This window comes from Dryas octopetala, chromosome 9, assembly GCF_963921425.1.
Source record: "Dryas octopetala chromosome 9, drDryOcto1.1, whole genome shotgun sequence".
NCBI lineage: Eukaryota > Viridiplantae > Streptophyta > Magnoliopsida > Rosales > Rosaceae > Dryas > Dryas octopetala.
In genome coordinates this window covers 14,148,930-14,163,448 of record NC_141374.1, presented here as the reverse complement: position 1 = coordinate 14,163,448, position 14,519 = coordinate 14,148,930, and the positions used below count along the sequence as shown (strand labels likewise).

General features: G+C 37.5%; 2 protein-coding genes across 3 annotated transcripts; one reads left to right on the top strand and one right to left on the bottom strand.

Annotated features, from left to right (window-relative positions):
* The first annotated feature begins 1,713 nt into the window (after positions 1-1,713).
* On the top strand, positions 1,714-8,209 carry LOC147274470 (dual specificity protein phosphatase family protein). Of its 2 annotated transcripts, none has more exons than XM_086256719.1 (11): positions 1,714-2,161; positions 2,394-2,465; positions 2,739-2,881; positions 3,285-3,489; positions 3,625-3,801; positions 3,905-4,065; positions 4,613-5,690; positions 6,298-6,444; positions 6,636-6,863; positions 7,198-7,355; positions 7,496-8,209. In XM_086256719.1, the coding sequence occupies exons 1-11, from the start codon at positions 2,108-2,110 to the stop codon at positions 7,851-7,853; spliced, it is 2,781 nt and encodes a 926-aa protein (XP_086112845.1). In that variant the 5' UTR covers positions 1,714-2,107; the 3' UTR covers positions 7,854-8,209. The 2 variants fall into 2 exon arrangements, with proteins under 2 accessions (XP_086112845.1, XP_086112846.1); XM_086256720.1 differs by having other exon boundaries at positions 2,061-2,160; positions 2,373-2,465; positions 3,290-3,489.
* Positions 8,210-8,591: 382 nt separating this feature from the next.
* On the bottom strand, positions 8,592-14,519 carry LOC147274469 (chaperone protein ClpC, chloroplastic). Its single transcript, XM_086255953.1, has 10 exons — positions 14,324-14,519; positions 13,070-13,649; positions 12,418-12,533; positions 12,207-12,329; positions 11,910-12,095; positions 11,539-11,754; positions 11,005-11,222; positions 10,482-10,557; positions 10,301-10,390; positions 8,592-9,977 (listed from the first exon to the last, which is right to left on the bottom strand). Exons 2-10 carry the CDS (start codon positions 13,635-13,637, stop codon positions 8,799-8,801), a joined length of 2,772 nt encoding a protein of 923 aa, XP_086112079.1. The 5' UTR covers positions 13,638-13,649; positions 14,324-14,519; the 3' UTR covers positions 8,592-8,798.

Below are 14,519 nucleotides of genomic sequence, written 5' to 3'. Positions count from 1 at the left end.
CGGCGGGGGAGCGATGGCGGGGGGCGACGGCAGAGGGGGAGGGAGAGAGAGAGAGAGAGAGAGAGAGAGAAAAAAAAAAAAAAACAGTAGCTGCTGAGTGCTGACTGGAGACTCGGGGGAGAAGAAAGGAAAGGAAAGAAAGGGAAAAAAAAGAAGAAAAGAAAAGGGAGGAAAAAAAAAAAGAGAAAAAAAAGAAAAAAAAAAAAAAAGAGAAAAAATTTAAAAGGTTTAGGATTGATTGGGGTTTGCCGGTTTGGGGCCTTTGGACAATTGTAAAGAAAAGAAATGGTTTGAAGTTTTATTTGGCCGTTTTGGAGTTTCGTTTAGTTGTTTTTAAACCATAAATTAGTAAACTATAATATATTTCTATATAAAAAATAATTTAAAATATCCTAAAAGGCCTAAACCCTAATATCATATACCATATTCTAAACAATATAGAATATAGATCATAAAATACATAGGGTTTAGTATACAGATTATAGAGTATAAATAATATACTAATTTTATTTAACAGTATTTGTCTTCAGCGTGTACTATATTCATCTTATATCACATAAAACCTACTATATAATTTGATTTCTTCAATGTTTTTTATCAATTTAGTAGATAATATATTAAATAAACATATGGTAAAGTTTCATTCAAAATTTCCGTATTTTGATAGCAATTTCCATCATTTCCGTCTCATTTTTGTCGAAATTTAAAAATCTTCGAAATTTTCATCGAAATTTCTTCGAAACCCAAAATTTTATTCCTTGTTTAAGACTAAGGGTGATTAGATATTGTGATACATGCTCATTCCTTAAATAGCACAAGTTTTTAGCATCCAATAATTGCCTAGCAACATATAGTATTAAAAGGGGGTGATGGTAGCTTGATAAGTTGATATGTCAATCATCAAGACTATGCCTATCAAATCAATGAACTGTTTTTCATAAATGTGAAAATCTACATTCATATCTTTGTTTCAGTCAATCTACGGTGTAATTAAAAGAAATTTAATTTCCCATTTTGATTACCAACTATGTTGCTTCTTTAGAATTAGAAATTCAAACTCATATTTCCTTTTAAATTAGTTTGTCCCCAAACAAGAATAGAACTCTTGGAGATCTGGACAAAGTATACATATAATTAAAGAGTTAATTACACTTACACCCCATGAGATTTATCGTCTTTTCACATACACCTCTGAGGTTTCAATAATTACACATACATCCCATGAGATTTCAAAACGGTTGCATATAACCCCATACAAGAGAAAAAAATAAATAAACAAAAAAAAAATTTGTATTGAGGTTGGACCTTACACCTTAAGTAATCTTATTAGGCCATTTTATCCCTTAGTATGCCTTTTACATAATTTCTCATCATTTTTTGTCTCACTATAGAGGGTTATATGCAACAGTTTTGAAACCTCAGGGGGTGTATGTGTAATTATTGAAACTACATGGGATGTATATGAAAAGACGATAAACCTCAAGGGGTGTAAGTGTAATTAACTCTATAATTAAATTAAATTAAACAGTCGGTGGGTCTCATGCATTATGCTATAGTACTGTAATGTAAATATAAACCCATTACCGTATGACCCACTGCATGCATAGTCTGATTAAACAAAGCAAAAGAGTCTTGGCCAAAAAAAAAAAAAAAACAAAGCAAAAGAGTGCGTAATCCTCATCATAGCTTTGAAGCAACAACGATAACTAACAACAACCAATTCCCAAAGCCCCATCTCACTACAGTTGCAGACCAAACCAGTAAAACCTCCATTTCCCACATTTTATAAACAGTTTTAAGCCAAAAAGATCGACCCACTTGCCTTCCTCTACTAGCCCACCACTAGTTTTAAGCCATAGTTGTTTGTACACAGTACACCGTATAGTTTGAGCACAGCAAGTCGGCAACCCTGAAAAGGCGCCAACTTCAACTATCTCGTACTCAGTCCTTAAAAAAGCGAACTGCTTTTGTTTGTCGAGTTTATACTTAGCCCGTGCCAGTTTTCTCTCTCTCTCTCTCCAACTGAATCCAAGGACAGACACAGAGTGGTACCTACTACCCTCCCATTATTTTTTCTAAAGAAAACCAATACCCAAAAATAAACATTATGGCAAAAGAGCAAAAGCGGGAGCCTGCAATCATCAACCCCCTGCAGGTCCAGGTATTCCCCTTCATTCTCTTTAATCTTTTTTATTTTCTTTTAAATTATTAAATCTCATTCTCTATTGGTTAATTGACTTAATTCACATTGGATTCATATATTTGGGGTCTTTTGGGATCTGGGTTTTCAGCTCATTGCATAAATGTGGCAATTCTTTTTTGGGATTTCTTTAAAAAATAAAACAAATTGTGTTTTCTGATATCTTCTTGCTGTTTATATGCTGGAATTGCAGGGCAAAGAGGAAGACTTGTACCCCGGATCTGACGAGCTTGAGGCTCCTTTGCCTCTCACTGTTACTTCCCGGGTTAGTAACTTTTATATGCATTTACCAGAAGCAGGTAATGATAACGCTTTTGTTTGTTTAAAAAAAAAAAAAAAAAAAAAAAAAAAAAAAAAAAAAAAAAAAAAAAAAACTAGAAAGAGGAAAGAGCAAATGGGAATCATATTTGTATAGTTAGCATTCTTGGAATGCTGGTGTTGTAATATAAATTTTCCATAGATGAAACAAAGATAGTGACTGAAGTTTAGAGAAACAAAGATGAAATTAAATTTAGTTGGGGTTGTATTGGGAATGCAGGTCTTGTATATGTTGGGCGACATTGCATCAGGGCCGGCGTATAGGATCACGCAATGGCTGGAGTTGGTCCGTAAACGTAGTGCCAAATATCACTCATCTGGCTTCCCTTACCGCCCTACAAGGCTTGACACCATGCCTTCTAGGTTTGTTTCAATTTTGTTATCTTATGTGTTTCCCTTCTTTATCATTAGAATTTTGTTGTTGGTCAACTTTTGTGTGATAATTTGATAATGGACATAGATTTGCAAGTCTTGTGAGTATTTTGTCTAAGTGAGTGCATCATTAAAAGGTGATTTTGGATTTTTTACGTATCACTTGAGGATAGAAGTACCTGTGTCCATTATTTCTGCCCTCAATAAGTAACCTTCTACTCACAAACTCTTGGAATACTATGTATGAGTATGGACTATGAAGTGCTACATGTAATAGTGAGATAAAAAACCATGACATAATAATTTGTGTTTACATGCATTGAAATGCATAGTAACAACCTCTATAGAATGAAATTTCTGATTTTGCGTGGTAGTCATCTTGGTTGCCATTCAGTGCAGGAGAATCTATTGATGACTGGAAAGGTCCTCTGCCTTCTGAGCAAACCACAGAAGTCAATCTCTGGGAGAGACTTGGTAAAGCTGCTATATTGGACATTGAGTCAAGTTCTTTTTCCTGGGATTGGCTTTCTTCACTTCACCACACTGAACATAGTAGTAGCAATGAAAATTCTGAGGATGAAATGAATAAGGCTCTTGAGGTGTGTAATCTCTTTTAACTATAGTATATAGAACATCATGTTCCGTTTACTGGATTGAATCAGAGAAGAAATATGTGCATTATTATTTATATTCTTATCTGCTGCCTCATCTTCTCTTTCGTTGTGTGCATATAGGTCACTGTGAATTCAGGGGGAGTTGTCTTCTTTGCCCTATTCAACCAGCCGGGGAATGATGATGCTTTTCCTAAGGAAGCAGCAGCTGTCATAAAGATATCATCTTCAAGGATGGCCACACAATCTGAACGTCTTGGTTATGAATTTGCAAAGTGGCTTGGAATTCGAACTCCACAGGTTGTTCCTTGTCACTCCTGCAATCATATTATATTCACCATAATCAGTATTCTCTGTGTAATTTGTGTTTTCTTTTACTGATTTATTCTGTTGGATATTGCAGGCCAGAGTCATTCATAATCCTAGTCCGGAGTGGCTTCAGATGAAGGAAGCTGCAGAGAAAGCAAGAGAGGCAGCATGTTCAGAAGGAGATGAAGGTGGGGAAATGACATGTTCAGAACTTTTGGAAGCTCTTGAACTTAGCCGATGCCTTTTGCTCATGAGGTGAGGTCTAACTACAACCTTAATGTTTCTATTTTTTTACGTAACTGAGGTGTTAATGCTGCAGTATGAAATATTTGTGCTTCATTCACCATCTAGTGCAACTTTTTGTTGATAAAGGGATAGACAAGTCAAGTAATATAATAGCTTTTTAACTTTATTCTACTATATATTGGTCTGCATAGATGATAACGTATTTTGCCTGAGCTTATTTACCCAATGCACTGTTGTTGAAGAGTTCAGGGTCATTTGATCAAGCATTTCCAATTTTCCATAGATTCCATGAGACTGTTACCTAGCATGCACATGACTAGTTAGAGCCATGGAAAAATGTTTGTGACTTTGTGTTGTTTTCTGGGGCCATTACACATACAGTTAACATATGCCCTTGGTTTTCTAGATCATACTCTCTGGTCCCCATTCCTGTATATTTATAATAGCAATTAAATAAGGATGCATGATGTTCCATGATGTGAGCACTAGAAAATGATTCCCAGTAGATAACTAGATCTTTTATATGGTATGAAGACCAAAGATTTCATTTTTGCAGCTATGTTCACGGGTCTCCTTTACTAGAAAACTCAACTGCATTTGAGTCAAGGGAAACTGCAGAAAAAATAGCAGCTGCTCTTGGTAGGATCTTGATGTTGGACCTTGTTATCAGAAATGAAGATAGGCTTCCTTGCCGTGAGCTCAGATGGCGGGGAAATTCTGCAAATTTGTTGTTGGCTGACAAAATGGCCTTTGCAAATATGGACAGATTTGAGGAAGCCTATGACTCTGCTATCAAGCGATACAGACCAAGAGTGATCAAAGCTCTTCAAAAGGATAGAAGGGCAACTTCAGTAGATAGCAGATTGGGTGCTCATAATTCAGGATTGGTATCTCAGACCTCTGATCTTTCAGATATTATGGAGTCGCCAAGATCTAGTCAGATGAGTTTAAAGAGTCAACTATCAGATGAATCAATGTTTTCTGATTTTCAGATTGTGGCTATTGATTCCGGTGTTCCTCGTCGACCTCCTGCTGGAAAACGTGCAAATGACCAGGAATTTTATCCTAAGTTGGTTGAGTTACTACTCAACAGTTCTGAATACTCCTCTAATCTGTTACATGACATAACAGGAGGAAAATTAGGACGTCTTCCCTTACAAGTTGCCAATGCTTCTGATACACGGGTGATTGAAATGACTTCGGTTGTTCAAGAATTCCGTAGTGGATTCAAAGCTGCTCTTAGGGATCTGCAGGGATTTCATATATTCTTACTCACACTTCACCAAAAACTGGATAACTTATTACGAGCATTTTTTAATATTATAGATAAAATATACTCAGGGGAGTCCGACAAAGAGGATTTGGTAGTTCCTGAGTCGCCCTTACATGCTGGTGTAAGTATTCGTTGTTCTTCTCCTCCACCAAGTAAGGAACAGCTTGTTAATGAGAACCATCCAGATTTTAGTGATTCTGAATTGCAGAGAACTGCTATAAGGGCTTCATCTTCAGGAAATAAAGAAAGCTCAGACTCCAGCTCTCCCATGTCACGGGATAGTTGGCCGGGGAAGTGCTATAAAGGGAGTGTGGGTCTGCGTTTGACAGCAAAGCTCCGGGACTTCCATAAATATGCCAAGGTTTGGAAGTTTACTCAAGGAAAACTGAACTTTCTTATTACTTCATGATGTCTAAAATGAGTTGGGAAGTTTTCATCATTGAATTCATCTACCGATATGATTAATAGTCAATGGTATGCTATTCATATTGCGTGTTGTCAGAGAAACTGGGACTACTTTTCATTCTGGGATATGTTTTGAATATTAACCAAATTGTGTAATGGTTCGGATATTATAAAATGCAGATAATTTCTATGGTGTAGCGTAGAATCACGAATGAAATTGACTAAGCAGTGTCTTCTGTCTCAAAAATACATGCTATGCTTTGTGATGTTGATCTGTGGGCATATATTATCTGTTATGATAGGTGACGTGATTAATTTTCCTAACATTTGTTTCAAACAAGGGAAATTATATGTTGATTCTGGAGCTGCTTTCTTCTCATGATACTGTACTAGATATTCTAGTTGCATGTATATCAGTCAAACATGTAGGAGATGAATATTTAGATAATCATGATGAGTTGGGGAATAAAGTTCATGCTATGTGGAACAGAAAGTCCTTTGTTAATACAATGTTTTTATAAGAAAAAAAAAATAAAAAAAAACTTCAATATTGTAATGCTCAGGTCGATGCTGAATCAAGCAAAGAATTGGAACAGTGGAATGAAATGCTAAAGACCGAAGCTGTCAAACTCTGCAACGAGAACAATTTTAATGCTGGGTTTTTTGAGGGTAGTGACAATAACAGTGTTGTTGATGCCTATGAATTAAAGGTAATATTTTTATTGAACTCTCTCTCTCTCTCTCTCTCTCTCTCTCTCTCTCTCTCTCTCTCTACAAATTTAAAATATATTATAATTCTATTCCACTATTTAGGGGGACATATTTCTGAGAAAAGCTTGCCCCACCTTTTTTTTTTTTTTTACTTTCCTTTCTTCTTTTTTAAACATTTTCTCTATGACAGGTCAGACTTGAACATATTCTTGAGAGGATTGCCTTGATATCTGAGGCTGCAAGTACAGAGAGGCCATCTTCCATCACAAGTATCCTGTTCATTGGCGGGGCCCTGGCTGCACGATCTGTATTCACACTGCAACGCTTAGGAATTACTCACATATTGTGTTTGTGTTCCAATGAAATTGGACAGGCAGATTCTCAGTTTCCTGATCTATTTGAGTATAAAAATTTCTCAGTAAGTTCTCTTTCTCAACTGTTATTCCCATTGTTGGTTCACTTCATGTAGGGAATTATTTTGCTTATGTCCACATCCACATCCAAATAAGCCCATGTGAAGGTTATCTCATAATATCTTTGCTCCCGGAAACATGTGCACATACTGAAATCTCTCTCTCTCTCTCTGTCTCTGTGTGTGTGTGTGTAAATATATATGCTATCTCCAAGTATCTTTAGTAAGATGAAAGGCTTTGTTGGATTTGGATCACCAAATCTGCATGTATTTTTTGTCTTCGTTGGATTTCTGGCACCTGCATTGTCCTGATTATATGCTATCTGCCCCCTTTGAACAGATATGTGACAATGAAGATTCAAACATCAGCAGTATCTTTGATGAAGCTTTCCATTTTATTGATCATGTTGAACAAATAGGAGGGAAGGTTCTGGTTCATTGCTTTGAGGGGAGAAGTAGAAGTGCCACGCTAGTGCTTGCATACCTAATGCTCAGAAAGTAAGTAAAAACTGCAATATACATTGTTGAACGTATATACTGATATGGAACATCCTCATAGACCTGTGTCCGTGAATTGTGATTTCAACAAGATTACTTTGAGAAATGCTTTGTTAAATAATCTTCTTCTTGTGGTGCAGGAATTCCACTCTATTAGAAGCTTGGAATGCTCTAAAGCGAGTTCATCGCCGTGCACAACCCAATGATGGGTTTGCAAAGATCCTATTAGATCTGGATAAGAAACTGCGTGGGAAAGTTTCCATGGAGTGGCAACAGAGGAAGCCAATGATGAAAGTTTGCCCAATCTGTGGGGTGAATGCAGGTTTGAGTAGCAGCTCGCTTAAGCTTCATTTGCAGAAATCACACAAGAAACTATCATCAGGTAGTGTAGATAGTGCAATGACAATGGAAATACAAAAGGTTTTGACAGCACTAAAAATTAGTCGAGGTGGAAGCGTCAGCCCTACACAGAGGTCTCATTCAGATGTGGAAGATTAAGGATTCTCAAGCTTCTTATTAATTTCCATAAGGTGTTTTTGGAAAGTAAGGACCCTTGGTTGCATAATATAGCAGTCGTTCTTGTAGATATCTACAGAAACATTGTTGAAGACTCTTGTAATGGAGCTTTAGCTCAGTATTTGGGAGTGGTGGTGGGGTTTATATATATCTGGGTTTCAAGTTCCATAGAAGTAGTATTTGTATCATCGAATTCGACCCAGCGGCTAGCATATCCAAAGGTACTGTATGTATAGTCCCAGTGAATTATGGGATGAATTCCCAATGTAAGTTATCGGCCATACGGCCCATACCCTGCTTTTCATGTGTACATACTTCCGTATTGTGAAGAAATAACACTAAACTAATAGTTGGTACATGCTTGAATACGCAATTTTTAACTGAATTTTGAGTGTAGGCTCAATCATTGACTGAACTTTGAGTGTAGGCTGGTCTGATTCAACAAACTCGTTAAGAGGATTGCTACCTTAAGAAATGAATATCAACAACTTTTACCTTATAATATAAAGACTTCAGTCACCTGTTAATAATTCACGTGAAATATGACCTGCTATCATTATTTAACATCACAGTCATAGAACATTATAACTCAACATCACAACGGATAGAATTGAGGAGTGAAGCAAGACAATTCTTTTATTATAAAAAACCAGAATTCCCAAAACCAGTTTTACCAGACAAGCTATGTAAAAGAAAAAACTGAACCTAGTATTTTGCGAATGAAAAATGCATGCTATTCTTCTATATAACTGGTACAGCCTTGAATAATCAAGTCAACCATTAAAAAAGCAGCTTTCAATTACCGCTACCAACTATTACTTTAAGAAAACAACAGACTACCAATAATAAAAAAGTTCAAACGAAAAAAAAATAAAAAATACAGACATATTGGCAAAAGGTTAACAAAAGTGGCTATATTGTTAAGATTCAAACGGGAATTGCCTCTGGCAAAGACTCGGGAGAACCACTGCTACCATTGAGCACGGTCACATTGCCATCAGAATCAACATCCACGATAACTGAGTCGCCCTCTTTGATCTCCCTTGCAAGCATCTTCTCAGCCATGCTGTCCTCCAAAAGTCTCATTATGGCTCTTCTTAGAGGCCTTGCTCCATAGCTTGGGTTATATCCTTCGTCAACCACTCTATCCCTAAACCTCTCTGTCACTTGAAGCTCTATCTCTTTAGTCTTCAGCCTCTCGAAAACCTCCTTCAGCATTATATCTGCTATATCCTTGACCTCCAGCTTAGTGAGCTGCCGGAAAACAATCATTTCATCCAACCTATTTAAGAACTCTGGTCTAAAGTACTGTTTCAGTTCCTCTGTCACCAAGCTCTTTATTCGGTTGTAACTGCTATCCTTCTCATCATAATCAAGGTCAAATCCTATTCTCCGGCCTCCTTTCTCAATAACACTGCTTCCAACATTAGATGTCATGATCAGAAGTGTATTCTTGAAATCCACAGTTCTACCTTTGCTGTCGGTCAATCTTCCATCCTCAAGTATTTGAAGCATCATGTTGAAGACATCAGGATGAGCCTTCTCAATCTCATCAAAAAGCACCACAGTGTAAGGACGACGTCGAACAGCTTCAGTCAGCTGACCTCCCTCAGTGTAACCAACATAACCAGGGGGAGAACCAATGAGCTTGGAAACTGTGTGCCTTTCCATGAACTCACTCATATCAAGCCGAATCATGGCTTCTTCAGAGCCAAAGTAGTAAGCAGCCAAAGCTTTTGCCAGCTCAGATTTTCCAACACCAGTTGGACCAGAAAAGATGAAACTGGCAATTGGACGATTAGGATTCTTCAGTCCAACACGAGCTCGGCGAATAGCACGACTAATAGCCTTGACTGCTTCATCCTGACCAATAACCCGCTTATGAAGGGACTCTTCCATCTTGAGGAGGCGATCCGATTCATCAGTTGACACCTTCTCAACTGGAATTCCAGTCCAGGAGGACACAATATGTTGAATATCGACTTCAGTCACAAGAGGACCTACATCCCCTGCCTCACTCTCCGCCTTGCTCATCTCCTTGCCTTTGTCAACAACAGCTGAGATCTGAGCCTTAAGGTCCATTTCTCTGTCACGTAATTCGCCAGCCTGTCCAAGAACTTATATTATCAGCTTAACCGATGAAAGCTTTTTCAAGCCACAGATTAACAGGTAACAATATTTGACATTATAAATTTACAATTAGAAACTCAAAAATTCTGATATGATTTTACTCTAAAAACCACTTGAAAGCTTATAGATATTGCTAGTAGCAACTTCTATTGATTCAGTATGTTTAAAATCCCTAAAATGATTTTGTTTTTTCACAATGGCTCTATCTGGTTCATCATCATGGAAATAATGGAAACATGTCATTTAGAATTCCAGCATGCATAGTAATGCAAAGCACAGTTAGCAGCATAAATTTGTACCTTCTCAAAGTCTTGGCTTCGAACAGCTTCATTCTTCTCCTTAGTGATCTGCCTCAGTTCTTTCTCAAGCTCTCTTGCTTCTTCAGGTAGCTGCAAAGAACATATAACATGCTCCCCATCAACTCAAAAAAGCCCAACAATAAAAAAAACTGGCTGTCTGAATGAAAAAGTGAGGTCATACCTGTGCATGACGAAGCCGAACACGAGAACCAGCTTCATCAATCAAGTCAATTGCTTTATCAGGCAGAAAGCGATCACTGTAAGTATACACAATTATCAATTAGAACAAAACAATTCAATTGTATATCCATAGGGAAAGGAAGAAGTAGCTAGCACCAGTAAAAACAAACAAACCAAAAAATGGGAGTAAAAAAATCGCCATAAAGATACTAAATGAATACTTAAGATGCCGATCACTATTCAAGGAAGCTAAACTTCCTGTTAGACAACAATGTTTATACAATCAAAAGTGCACTTATCACTGAATTTGGCATTCATACACATAAAGTTCTTCACTTTAGCTACACAATTCATCCACAACAGGATGCACACTGTAATTATTCTTTCGATCAATAAATTTCCACTGATTTATTCTTCAAATCAGTACAAAATAGGCATGCCATGCATACTCGATGTAAAGCAATGAAAAGCAACTTTACATAGAAGTAGGGATGCAAAATTGAGGCATATAGAGGGCAACCTACCTGATGTACTGGTATGATAGCTGTGCAGCCGATACCAGGGCTTCATCAGTATAGCGGAGCTTGTGGTGAATCTCATACCGCTCTCGAAGCCCTCTCAAAATCTGTATGGTTTCGTCCACAGTTGGTTCAGGAACTTTGACTGGTTGAAATCGTCTTTCCAAGGCTGGGTCTTTCTCAATGTGCTTTCTGTATTCATCTAGTGTTGTGGCCCCAATGCACTGCAGCAATAGAGATAAAACTTACTATTTGAAAGCAATATGCAAGCCTCAGTAAACTACTATAATGTAACAAGCACATAATTCCTAAACCATCAGGAATTCTATGACCCAAAAAAAGGATCATCAGGAATTCCATGATCTTCTCAAAATCAGGAAAACAAAGAGCCCATGACAAGAACATAATCTCAACCCCCAGACATCTAGTTAACAAAGAGATTCATATATATAATAAAACAGCACACTTGATTCAGTACATAACAAAAAAAGAAACAATGGTTATGTTCTTTCTGTCCATACATCATACTGAAAAAATTACCTGCAGTTCACCTCTTGCAAGAGCTGGTTTTAATATATTTGCGGCATCAATTGCCCCTTCTGCTGCTCCTGCTCCAATTAAAGTGTGCACTTCATCAATAAATAAAATGATCTCATCACTTTGTTTGATTTCCTCCATTAGCTTCTTTAATCTTTCCTCAAACTCTCCACGGTACTTTGTACCAGCAACAAGGAGACCCATATCGAGAGTAATAACCTAAAAATAAAAAGTGACATAATTCATTACATTGCTTTCCAAGGTATTAAAGGATAATATAAACAGAATCAAAGAAAACCCAAGAGTTGAACATATTGCGCCTAGCCTTTGCGCCCACACACACAATGTTACATTATAAATAAACTCACACACACCTTCTTTCCCTCTATTGTTTCAGGGACATCACCAGTTGAAATCCGTTGAGCAAGTCCTTCCGCAATTGCAGTCTTCCCAACACCAGGTTCTCCAATGAGGCAGGGATTGTTCTTAGTCCGCCTACCCAAAATTTGGACAACACGTTCTATTTGCGGTTGTCTTCCAACAACAGGATCCAACTTACCCTGAGAATGCAAGAAAAATATCTTAAGTAAGAAGCCTTTACACAAAAAAGCAGCACATTCTACAACTGGCATAAAAGATTCAAAAAATAAAAAAATGAAGTGTCAACCTACCTCTTCTGCTAGCTTAGTCAAATTGGTACCATACTCCTCTAGAGTCGGCATCTTATTGCCACTGCTGCTTCCTCCAACACCAGCACCAACAGCTTCTGTGCTCTCACCCACCATACGAATAACCTGCATGTACCACGAAAGTTTTTCATGGTTACTTTCTTATAATGAATTTCTTTAAAAGAAATATAACTAAATAAGGATGCTATCTTGCCTGTGTGCGAATGTTACTAGGGTCGGCACCTAAATTCTCAAGAACACGAGCTGCTACTCCCTCGCCCTCCCGAAGCAGTCCCAGAAGCAAGTGCTCAGATCCAATATAGTTATGGCCTAAAATGAAAATAAATCATTTATGGTCTATTCAGTTAACCCAAAAACATGAATATAAATCATTTATGGTCTATTCAGTTCACCCAGAGAAGCAACCACTTTTTTTTCTTTATAGGAATAAGCAAATGCTTACCAATTTGCATAAAGATAAAAAGGGGTGATCAAGAAACTCAGATTTATATAGGAAAGAAACACGAATAGACAATTGATTTAACAGGGATTGAATTAGTTCTGCCGCAGTCAACCAAATCCATGCTACTAATTTTAATTCAAATACATCAATATTTCCTTTAATGACCTACTTTTGTCTTCAATTTCATGTAAGGACCCCACAAGGTGGTGCAATTAAAATGTTGGTCGACTCCACAAGGATTATGTTGGATACCATACAGTCCATTTACCTTGCTGTACCTACTTTAAGTGAGGGCTTACACATCAAAATTACCAGAAAGACCCAGAGAATATAAGTAGGATTCCCTTAAATTAAAAAATGGATGCTTCTTATTCGAGAGCAGGAGAAAGAGAAAGAAATGTACCAAGTTGGCGAGCTTCCTCCAGTGACAGCTCCAAAACTCGCTTTGCACGAGGAGTGAATGGAATTTCAACGGCAACAAATCCACTACCCCTTCCAATTATCTTTTCCACTTCAACCCGTGCATCTTTGAGATTGATTCCCATTGATTTTAGAACCTTCGCAGCAATACCAGTTCCTTCACCAATAAGACCCAATAGAATCTGTTCGGTTCCCACGAAATTGTGGCCTAGTCGCCTTGCTTCCTCTTGAGCAAGCATAATTACTTTAATTGCTTTTTCGGTGAAGCGTTCAAACATGGCTTTAGGCACACATCTGCTAGCTCTTTGACGCCTGGAGGAGATTGCAACTCGCACCTTAGATAAGAAGTTCACTTGCCCGGGCTTGGCCATAATATCTACAGCATTAACGCTTCGAAGTCCAGAGAAACTGGACATTCTCAATCCAGGTGCTCGTAAAGTACACATCATCTTGGCTGCCCTTTTGGCATTTCCAGATCCTTTAGATTGGCCAAGCCTTCGCCCAGCAACAACACCAGGGATATTAGTTGACTGAACCAGAACCCTAGCCATGATGCCAACCGTCTGCATTTGGCAACGACCAGTATTAAATTTACTTGACAATTTGACACATTCATAGAGACAGAAAATAAAGAAAACAGATTGCACCAATAACTTAACACTTATGTTCCACATTCATATGGGCAAAAAATAAAATAAAAAACAGAAAAATCTGTTTTTTTAAACATCATGGTCTACCAAAACCAGCATAGAAGTGATTAAGCAAGTTCAACAACAAATCTAATAACAGTTAGGAGCGGTTACCCAGGAGCTTAAGTTGCGAACTCCCTTGGAAAAAGTTCAGAAACAAAGCAATCGTAAGACTAACGAAGGATACACTATCAGCGATATATACACCAAGGGAGTTCGCAACCACAAATCAAAGAAATCCAACCATAAAAGCTCAAAGGCACAACCTTTAATATTAAATACCCAGATTATAGTGAACAAATACTTGAGCAAGAGCTCAAAGTCAAAGCAACGTATCAATTTTATGAACATAACCCATCACCACAATACCAACAAATTCAAAACCTGAGCATCAAAAGACACTTTCTTTTTGGCATAGATAAGAATCATCGATTAAAAGGGGGATAGAACACTAAATTCAAAGAACAGAAGAAAACCCAAAAACCCTAATTTTCATACACAGAAGCTGCAAATCAGACAGGTAAAAACAAACTGAAATGAAAGCTTACCTAAACAAATGTAAATGAAATCTTCAGATGAGCTTCCAATAAAACAAATGTCAATGAAAATTGCAGAGAGATAAAGAGAGAGAGAGAGAGAGGAGATAGAGGAAGAGAGGGTCTTTCTTCAGAGAGAAGAGAGAGACCCTATTCTTAGTATTCTATGGTCGGCCGAAGAGGAAGAGATAGGTGTGGTCTTAAGAAG

What these genes read in the sequence shown, in the direction of transcription:
- LOC147274470 (XM_086256720.1), top strand. Translation starts at nt 2,108, where the DNA reads ATGGCAAAAGAGCAAAAGCGGGAGCCTGCAATCATCAACCCCCTGCAG. An exon ending in TTGAGTATAAAAATTTCTCA is followed by an intron (nt 6,864 to 7,197) that starts GTAAGTTCTCTT and finishes CCCTTTGAACAG; the next exon opens with ATATGTGACAATGAAGATTC. An exon ending in GCATACCTAATGCTCAGAAA is followed by an intron (nt 7,356 to 7,495) that starts GTAAGTAAAAAC and finishes CTTGTGGTGCAG; the next exon opens with GAATTCCACTCTATTAGAAG.
- LOC147274469 (XM_086255953.1), bottom strand. Translation starts at nt 13,637, where the DNA reads ATGGCTAGGGTTCTGGTTCAGTCAACTAATATCCCTGGTGTTGTTGCT. An exon ending in TTGCAAGAGGTGAACTGCAG is followed by an intron (nt 11,223 to 11,538) that starts GTAATTTTTTCA and finishes CTATTGCTGCAG; the next exon opens with TGCATTGGGGCCACAACACT. An exon ending in CTATCATACCAGTACATCAG is followed by an intron (nt 10,558 to 11,004) that starts GTAGGTTGCCCT and finishes GTATACTTACAG; the next exon opens with TGATCGCTTTCTGCCTGATA.